Here is a 10,322-nt window from a genome sequence, read left to right on the forward strand (position 1 = left end):
ACATTGTTGCAAATGGCAAGATGTCATTTTTTATGTCTGAATAATAATCCATTGTGTATATATAACACAGTTTCTTATCCATTATACATTGATGGACACTTAGGTTGTTTTTGTATCTTGGCTATTGTAAATAATGCTGCAGTGAACATGGGGATACATATATCTTTTCAACTGTTTTTTATTCATTGGATAAATACCCAGAAGTATAATTGCTAGATCATATGTTAGTAGTACTTTTATTTTTTTGAGGAACTTCCATGCTTGTTCTCCATAGTGCTATACTGAAACACATTCCTACCAACAGTGCACAAAGATTCCCTTTTCTCCACATCTTCGCCAACATTTGTTATTTCTTGTCTTTTTGATAGTAGACATTCTAACAGGTGTGAGATGATAGCTCTTTGTGGTTTTGGTTTCATTCCCCTGGTAATTAGTGATGTTGAGCATCTGTTCACTTACCTGTTAGCCATCAATATAGCATCTTTGGAAAAAATATCTAACTCAGATTCTCTGCCCATTTTTTTAATTGAAGTATTTTTATTTTATGTACAATGAGTTGGGATTAAGGTAACTTATCCCAAATTGCAGTTAAGGTAGGTATCTTGGATTACCCATTCAAGAAAGTTCACTTAATCCAACTTAACGAAGCCTGTAGCCTTCATGTATTGACAGAAACACTGGCAGCACATGTTAAGGCCATATTTCTGGATCAAACCATGCTGGTTTGAGCAGACAAGGCAAGAAGAAGAATCCTGGCCAAATTTCCTTGGATGGCTACAGCAGAGCTGCTGGTGACCCATCTTGCTTTCTTGGATGCAGTGAAACAAAAGGGGTCTCTGCCCATTTTTTAATTGGAATTTTTCCCTACTGAGTTGTATGCCTTCTTTATATATTTTGGATAGTAGTAGCTCCTTTTCAGACATATGATTTGGAAATATTTCCTCACAGTAGATTGCGTTTTCATTTTGTTGGTGGTTTCCTTACTGTACGGAACATTTTTAGTTTGATGTAGTTACATCATTTATTTTTGCTTTTCTTGCATTTGCTTTTGGTGTCAGACTGAAAAGTAATGCCTTTTGGGGCACCTGGTTGCCTCAATTGGTTAACTGTCCAACTCTTGGTTTCTGCTCAGGTCATGATCTCACATTTTGTGGGATCAAGGTCCTCACTGAGCTCCATGCTGACAGCACAGAGCCTGCTTGGGATTCTCTCTCTCCCTCCTTCTCTGCTTCTCTCCTGTTCATGCATGCTCTCTCAAATTAAAAAAAAAAAAAAAAGTAATGACTTTTGCCAAGACTGATGTCAAGGAGCTTACTATGTTTTCATCTAGGAGTTTTATGGTTTCAGGTGTTGTGTCCAAGTCTTTAATCCACTTTGAGTTAATTTTTTATGTGCCAAAAGATGGTGGTACAGGTTTATTCTTTTGCATGTGGCTGTCCCATTTTCCCAACACTGTTAATTGAAGAGACCATCCTTTTTTGATTGTGTGTTCTTGGCTTTGTTGTAAATTAACCATATTTACATGGGTTTATGTCTTGCCTCTCTATTTTGTTCCATTGATCTATGTGTCTGTTTTTACACCAATACCATTTGTTTTGCTTACTATAGCCTTGAAATATAATTTGAAATCAGGGAGCATGATGTCTCCAGGTGTGTTTTTCTTTCTCAAGAATGGTTGGCTCTGTGGGGTCTTTCGTTTTTTCATATAAATTTTAGGACTCTTTGTTTTATTTGGGAAAGCTGCATTTGAAATGTTGGTAGGAATTGAATTGAATTTGTAGATTGCTTTACATAGTGATGACATTTTAATAATATTCCTCCAGTTCAGAAACATGGAATATCTTTCCATTTATTTTTGCCTTCTTCAATTTCTTTCATCAGTGTCTTAGTTTTCAGTGTATAAGTCTTTCACCTTCTTGGTTTAATTTACTTTTAGGTATTTTATTCTTTCTGATATAATTGTAAAATTAATATCTTAATTTCTCTTTCTGATGGTTGTTAGTGTAGAGAAATGCAATGAAGTTTTGCAAATTGATTTTGTATCCTGAAACTTCACCAAATTCATTTATTGTTTCTAACACTTTTTTCATGGAGTATGTAGGGTTTTCTATATATAATATCACATCAACTGCAAATAGTGACACTAGGACTTCCAAAACAATATTAGTAACAGTGGTGAGAATGGACATCTTTGTCTTAATCTTACAGGAAAAACTTTAAGCTTTTTGCCATTGAGTATAATATTAGTGTGGGCTTGTCTTATATGGGCCTAACTATGTTGAGATAAGTTCCTCCATACCCACTTTTCCTCTTTATTAAAGTATAGTTGTAAAGTAAAGTATAGTTGGGGGGTGGGGATCATAGCTTATACACAATGTCACATTAGTTTCAGGTATACAAAGTAGCAATTCAAGAATTTTATCCATCATGCTATGCTCACAAGTGTAGCTACCATTTGTCAGCATACAACATTATTACAATACAATTGACTGTATTCCCTTTCATTCCCATGATTTATTAATTTCATAACTGGAAGTCTGTACCTTTAGCTCCCCTTCACCCATTTTGCCCATCTCCTCACCCCCTTCCCTCTGAAAATCACCAGTTCTCTGTATTTGGGATCTATTTCTGCTTTTTGTTCATTTTGGTTTTTTGTTTTTGTTTTTGTTTTTTTGTTGTTTTCAGATTCCACATATAAGTGAAACAATATGGTATTTGTCTTTCTCTAAATGACTTATTTCACTTAGCATAATACCCTCTAGTCCATCCATGTTGTTGCAAATGGTTAAGATTTCATTCTTTTTTTATGGCTGAACAGTATTCCGTTGTGTGTGTGTGTATATATTATACACACACACATGCATATGTACATATATATGTATACATATATGTACATAGTACGTATATACATGTGTGTGTATATACATACACACACACACCGCATCTTTATGTCCTTTGTCCATTCGTCTATCAATGGACACATAGGTTGCTTCTGTATCTTGGCTATTGCAAATAAAACTGCAATAAATATGGGGTGCATATATCATTTCAAATTATTGCTTTCATTTTCTTTGGGTAAGTACCACATAGTGGAATTACTGAATCATATGGTATTTCTATTTTTAATTTTTTGAAGTACTCCATACTATTTTCATAATGGCTACACCAACACATTCCCACTACCAGTACATGAGGGTTCCTTTTCTTCACATCCCCACCAACACTTGCTTTTGTCTTTTTTGTTTAAGTTTATTTATTTGTTTTGAGAGAGAGCATGAGCATGTGCATGAGTGGGAGGGGGCAGAGAGAATCCCAAGCAGGCTCGGCACAGTCAGTGTGGAGCCTGACATGGGGCTCAAACTCACAAACTGAGAGATCATGACCTGAGCAGAAACCAAGAGTCAGATGCTTAACTGACTGAGCCACCCAGGTGCCCCTCCCAACACTATTTTTTGAAAGATTGTCTTTTCTCCATTGCATATCCTTGCCTCCTCTGTCATAGATTAATTGACCATATAAGCATGGGTTTATTTCAGGGCTCCCTGTTTTTTTCTATTGATTTGTGTGTCTATTTTTTGTGCCAGTACCATACCGTTTTGATCAATGATAGCTATGTAGTACATCTTGAAATCAGGGACGGTGATACCTCCAGCTTTGCTCTTCTTTCTCAAGATTGCTCTGGCTGTTTGATTCTTTGGTGGTTCTATTTAATATTAAGATTATGTGTTCTAGTGTTGTGAAAAATGCTATTGATGTTTTGATAGAGATTTCATTGAATTTGGGATTGTTTAGGGTAGTTTTCATATTTTAACAATATTCTTCCAAAAATGAGCATGATATATCTTTCCATTTGTTTGTGTCATCTTCAATTTCTTTCATCAATGTTTTATAGTTTTTTGAATACAGATCTTTCACCTCCTTAGTTAAGTTTATTCCTAGGTACTTTATTCTTTTTGGTGCATCTGTAAAAGGAATCATTTTCTTAATTTCTCTTTCTCCTATTTTATTGTATAGAAATGTAATAGGTTTCCACGTATTAATTTTGTATTCTGAAACTTTAATTTATTCATTTATTGTAATAGTTTTTGGTGGAGTCTTGGATTTTCTCTATATAGTATTCTAGCATCTGCAAATAGTGACAGTTTTACTTTTTCCTTACAAATTTGGATACCTTTTGTTTCTATTTCTTGTTTTATTGCTGTGGCTAGGACTTCCAGTAGTATATTGATCAAAAGTGGTGAAAGTGGGCATCTTTGTCTTGTTCCTGATCTTAGAGGAAAAGCTTTCCATCTTTACCCATTGAGTACTTTGGGTTTTTATCATAAATGGATGTTGAATTTTGTCAAAGGCTTTTCCTGCTTCTATTGAGATGATTGTATATATTTTACCTTCATTTTGTTTATATGGTTATCACATTGATTTAAGGATGTTGAAACATCCGTGCATCCTTGCAATAAATCCCACTTGATAATGGTGTATGATCCTATGAGTGTATTGTTGGATTCAGTTTGCTAAGATTTTGTTAAGAAATCTTGTATCTATGTTCATCAGAGGTATTGGCCTATAATATTCTTTTCTTGTGGTGTTTTGTCTAGTTTTGGAATCAGGGTAATGATGGCCTTATAAAATGACTTTGGAAGTGTTCCGTCCTCTTCCATATTTTGGAAAAGCTTGAGAATGATTAGTTTTAATTCTTTTGAATCTTTGGAAGACTTCACCAGTAAAGCCATCTAATCCTGAACTTTAATTTGTTCGAAGGTTTTTGATTCCTGATTCAATCTCCTTACTAGTAATCAAACCAGTCAGTTTTTCTATTTTTTATGATTCACTCTTGATAGGTTGTATGTTTCTAAAAATCTATTTCTTCTAGGTTGTCAAATTTGTTGGCATATAGAGTTTGTAGTAGTCTCTTCTGATCCTTTGTATTTCTACTGAAGCAGCTATAATGTCTCTTTCATGTTTCATTTTATTTATATGCCTTCTCTTTTTTTCCCCTGGTGAATGTAGATAAAGTTTGTCAATTCTCTGTGTCTTTTCAAATATCCAAATGTTTTCAAATATCCAAATATTCATTCATCTTTTCTATTGTCAGTTCAGTCTCTATTTCATTCATTTTTATTGTGATCTTTTTTATTTCCTCTTATTCTACTTTAAATTGGCTCTTTTTCTAGTTCTTAAAGGTATAAAGTTAGGGGGTAAGTTTATTTGGAGATTTTTCTTGTTTCCTGATGTAGACATTTATTGATAGAAACTTCCTTCTTAGAACTATTGTTGCTGCATATCATAACTTTTGGTATATTCTTTCCATTTACCTTTGTGTCTATATATTTTTTTATTTCTCTTTTGATTTCTTCTTTGACCCATTGATTATTCAGTAGCTTATTGCTTAATCTCCACATTTTTATAAATTTTCTAGTTTTCTTCTTATAATTAATTTATACTTCCATACACAGGAGTCAGAAAAGTGCTTGATATGACTTCAGTCTTCTTAAATTTATTAAACTTGTTTTTGTGGACTAATATGATTTCTCCAGAAGAATGTTCATTGTGCACTTGAGAAGAATTTGTACTCTGTTGCTTTTGGATGGAAAGTCCTTGTATATCTCTTTCAAATCCATCTGGTCTAATGTGTCATTTAAGGCCAATGTTTTCTTAGTGATTTTGTCTGGATGATCTATCTATTGATGTCACTGGGGTATCAAATTTCGCTACTATTATTGTATTGCTTTCTAGTTTTACCTTTACATCTGTTAATATTTACTTTATATATCCATATGCTTCTATGTTGGGTGCATGAATAATTACAAATGTTATATCCTCTTGTTGGATTGATCCCTTTATCATTATGTAGTACACTTTGTCTCTTACTATGATCTTTGTTTTAAAGTCTGATAAGTCTACCTTTCCCCACTTTCTTTGATCTCCATTTGCATGGAATATCTTTTTCTATCCTTTTACTTTGTATGTCTTTAGATCTGAAATGAGTCTTTTGTAGGCAGCATATAAATGGGTCTTTTTCTTTTTTAATCCTTTCAGCCACTGTATGTCTTTTGTTTGGAGAAATTAGTCCATTTAAATTTAAAGTAATAATTGATAAATATGTACTTATTCACGTTTTGTTGTTTTCTAGCTGTTTTATACTTCCTCTGTGCCTTTTTCTCTTGCTCTGTGCCTTTATAGTTGGATGACTTTCTTCAGTGGTATCTTAGAGTCCTCTCTGTTTTGTGTATCTACTATAGGTTTTTGTTTGTGGTTACTGTAAGGCTTACATATAACAACTTGTAACATTTTACTTTAATCTGATAAAAACTTAAGTTTGAATGAATTCTAAAGTTCTACATTTTTACTCCCCCCCCTCCACCAATGTTTTATTTTCTGCCGTCACATTTTACATCTCTTTATCTTGTGTATCCCTTAATATTATAATTATGTTTACAACTTTTGTCTTTTAACCTTAATACTAGCTTTATAAGTGATTACTCTGCCATCTTTTATATATATTTACCTTTACAAGTAAAACTTACACTTTTATGTTTTCCTGTTATAAATTAGTGCCTTTTATTTCGGTTTAGAGAATTACGTTTAATATTTCTTGTGAGGCTTAGCTTTTGCTCGTTTGGAAATTTCTTTATCTCTTCTTCAATTGTGAGTGACAATTTTTCCAGTTAGAGTATTCTTGTTTGAAAGTATTTTTCTTTCAGCACTATGAATATAGGATACTATTCTGTTATGTTTCTGCCAAAAAAATATGTTTGTCATGTGAGGTTCCCTTGTACATAACAAGTTGCTTGTCTCTTGTGGCTTTGAAGATTCTTTCCTTGTCTTTGACATTCTAATTATAATGTATCTTGGTGTGGGTCTCTGGGTTCATTTTATTTGTAACTCTCTGGTCTTCCTGGATCTAAATGTCTGTTTCCGTCTTCAGATTAGGATAGTTTTCAGTAATTATTTCTTTAAATAAGTTTTCTGCCCCTTTCTCTCTCTATTCTTCTTCTTTTGGGAGCCCTATTTTGTGAATATTAGTCTGTTTGGTGTTATCCTATAAATACGTTAAGCTATCTTCATTTTTTAAAATTTATTTTTCCTTCCCTGATTGGATAAATTCTACTGTTTGTCTTCGAAGTCATTGATTCTCTCTTCTGCTTTATCTAGTCTGCCATTGAGTACCTCTGGTGTATTTTTTTTCTAGCGTATTTTTCAGTTCAGTCATTATAGTTTCATCATCTTGATTTTTAAAATTTTTTTTAAGGTTTGTTTATTTTTGAGAGAGAGAGAGAGAGAGAGAGAATGGGGAGGGGCAGAGAGAGAGGGAGACACAGAATCTGAAGCAGGCTCCAGGCTCTGGGCTGTCAGCCTGGGGCTTGAACTCAGGAACTGTGAGATCATGACCTGAGCTGATTAACCAACTGAGCCACCCAGGCACCCCCAGACTATTTTATTTTTAATGGCTCCAAATAGATAAGGTTGTTCCAGAACTTTTTTTTTTTTTTTGTATGATCTACATTTTGACATTTGGCTTTTGTTGTTTTCTTCTTTAGAATTCTCTCCATATACCTCTTTGAGTGGTATAATCTAAAGCAGAATGCAATGTGTATGTTCTTCTTTGGAAGTTTAACTGAAGCAATTCTTCAATTTATCCTTTGTTTAATACACAATGAAATTGCATTATGTATTCCCCAAGGTGCTTCCGTATCGTTACATGTTTACTTATTTCATATTGAGCTATGGTCCTCTCTGATCCTTCTCCTTCTTACCACTGACAATTTTCTTCTTTCTTATGTAATGTTCAATCATTCCCTGTCTTACATTTGTATAATTTATAATCCCCAAATGTACTGCATTGTGTGTCCTTAGATGAATTGTCATTTGTAAGAAAGACTAAAGCATCCTTTAACTATGGCATATATTGCTTTAGATTCACATGGAAATCCCTAAGACTCATTTGTTTTACATCTCTAAGATGTTTTCCCCCATTTAATGATTGTAAACTGGTATCAAGACCAATTTTGTTTGGTTTTCATTTGTAGGCTTTACTTGAAATCGTATTAACACTTTCAGATTGGCTGGCTCATGTTTTGTCAATTATTCTCATAATTCCATGAAAATCATTTATTTAGGACATCATTCTCTTCACAGGCCCAGCGTGCAGGAGACCAGGAGGCAGGACTGCCACCACCTTGATTTCAAAGGGCAGTACCAATGCCTAGTGAAACTATAGGAATAGTCATCTAGCAGAGTCGTGGGGAATAACCTCCACACTGTGGAGAAACATAGCACGGGCATAACCACTGCAAAGAGCAACAGGTGGGCATGATCTCTGAACTGTGGGGGTAATGTTGCCATACCAGTAGATCTGGAATATAGGACCTCCACCCCAGTGAGTCTAGAGGGTAAAACATGAAGCCAAAGTAAATTATTCTTAAGCCTTAACGTTTAACATTTCCCTTGTTAGGTTTTGGACTTACTTGGGACCCAGGTAAGCTCTTTTATCTTTCCTATTTCTTTCTTTTGGAGTAAAATGTCTGTCCTGTGCCTGTGCCTGTATTTTGGCAACATAGAACTTGTTTGGTTTCACAGGTCTACAGGTAGAAGGAAATTTGCCTCAGGATGAATGATATCTTTAATCTCACTCCTATTTGGTTTAGATGTAGATGAGACTTTAGAGGTGATGAGGAAACAGCTTAAGGCTTCAGGGTTGTGGGATGGAATGAATGTATTTTGCATACAAGAAAGGCATAAAAGTGTGATGGTGGAGTGTTAAGGAATGAATGTTTGTGTTTGTGAATGTTTGTGTTCTCCCCACCCAAATTTATATATTGAAATTCTAACTCCCAACACGATGGTATTAGGAGGTCATTGGAAGGCAATTAGGTCATGAGCTGTCATGAATGGGATCTGTAAACTTATAAGAGCCTGGAGAGCTGTCTCATCCCTTCTGACATATGAGGATATAGCAAAAAGACAACTGTCTATGAACTCTAAAGTAGGCCAGCCCTCACCAGAACCCAACCACGCTGGCACCTTGATCTCAGACTTCCAGCCTCCAGAACTACAAGAAATATATGTTTATAAGCCATTTATTCTGTGGTAGTTTGCTATACCATCTGAACTGGCAAAGGAATATAGTATATAAACTCCTGACATCAATTAATCAGAGACTACAATGCAGCCATTCATGGAATCTATCACTGTTAAAGAAAAATGATGTTCTGAAAAGATGCTCAATGTCACTCATCATCAGGGAAATACAAATGAAAACCACACTGAGATACCACCTCACAACAGTCAGAGTGGCTAAAATTAACAACTCACGAAACAACAGATGTTGTAAAGGATGTGGAGAAAGGGGAACCCTCTTGCACTGTTGGTGGGAATGCAAACTGGTGCAGCTGCTCTGACATACAGTGGGGTGGTTCCTCAAAAAATTAAAAACAGAACTACCCTATGACCCAGCAATAGCACTACTAGGAATGTATCCAAAGGATACAGGAGTGCAGATTCATAGGGGCACATGTACCCCAATGTTTATAGCAGTGCTATCAACATCAGCCAAATTATGGAAAGAGCCTAAATGTCCACCAACTGATGAATGGATAAAGACGTGGTGTGTGTGTGCGTGTATACACACACACACACACACACACACACACACACACACACACAATGGAATGCTACTTGCCAGTGAGAAAGAATGAAATCATGCCATTTGCAGCAACGTGGATGGAACTAGAAGGTATTATGTTAAGTGAAATAACTCAATCAGAGAAAAACAGGTATCATATGTTTTCACTCATATGTGGAACTTGAGAAATGTAACAGAAGACAGTGGAAGAAGGGAAGGGGAAAAAATAGTTACAAACAGAGAGGGAGGGAGGCAAACCATAAGAGACTCTCAAATACAGAGAACAAGCTGAGGGTTGATTGGCAGGGTGGGGGAGAGGGGAAAATGAGTGATGGGCATTGAGGAGGGCACTTGTTGGGATGAGCACTGGGTGTTGTATGTAAGTGATGAAGCACAGGAATTTACCCTCAAAACCAAGAGCACACTTTACACACTGTATGTTAGCCAATTTGACAATAAATTGTATTTAAAAAAAAGAGAAATGATGCTCATACTGAAGACATGATGGTTTAAAACTATAAAGATAGACTCAGTTCCACCTTGTGACTATCTTCTTTGGCTTTAGACAGAATATAATTTCCTTCATGTATACATACTTTGTTATTATAAGGATTATAAAATCTCCATATTCAAGCTCTTGAAGTTTTAGGAGTTGATAATTATGTATTGATAATGAAAAATGTCAGCAGATATTACATTG

The 10,322-nt window shown here is 35.0% G+C and overlaps 1 protein-coding gene across 2 annotated transcripts; it reads right to left on the reverse strand.

The window, feature by feature from the left end:
• Positions 1-599: 599 nt before the first annotated feature.
• Positions 600-10,047, reverse strand: LOC115508264 (40S ribosomal protein S29-like). Of its 2 annotated transcripts, none has more exons than XM_030306760.1 (2): positions 10,037-10,041; positions 600-804 (listed from the first exon to the last, which is right to left on the reverse strand). In XM_030306760.1, the coding sequence occupies exon 2, from the start codon at positions 798-800 to the stop codon at positions 630-632; it is 171 nt and encodes a 56-aa protein (XP_030162620.1). In that variant the 5' UTR covers positions 801-804; positions 10,037-10,041; the 3' UTR covers positions 600-629. The 2 variants fall into 2 exon arrangements, 1 of the variants encoding a protein (XP_030162620.1); XR_003966968.1 differs by having other exon boundaries at positions 617-704; positions 10,037-10,047.
• Positions 10,048-10,322: the final 275 nt, after the last annotated feature.

This window comes from Lynx canadensis, chromosome A1 (genome assembly GCF_007474595.2).
Source record: "Lynx canadensis isolate LIC74 chromosome A1, mLynCan4.pri.v2, whole genome shotgun sequence".
In the NCBI taxonomy this organism is placed as follows: Eukaryota; Metazoa; Chordata; class Mammalia; order Carnivora; family Felidae; genus Lynx; species Lynx canadensis.

Bases quoted from the DNA above. Each gene is read 5' to 3' on its own strand.
- LOC115508264 (XM_030306760.1), bottom strand. From the start codon at position 800: ATGGGTCACCAGCAGCTCTGCTGTAGCCATCCAAGGAAATTTGGCCAG.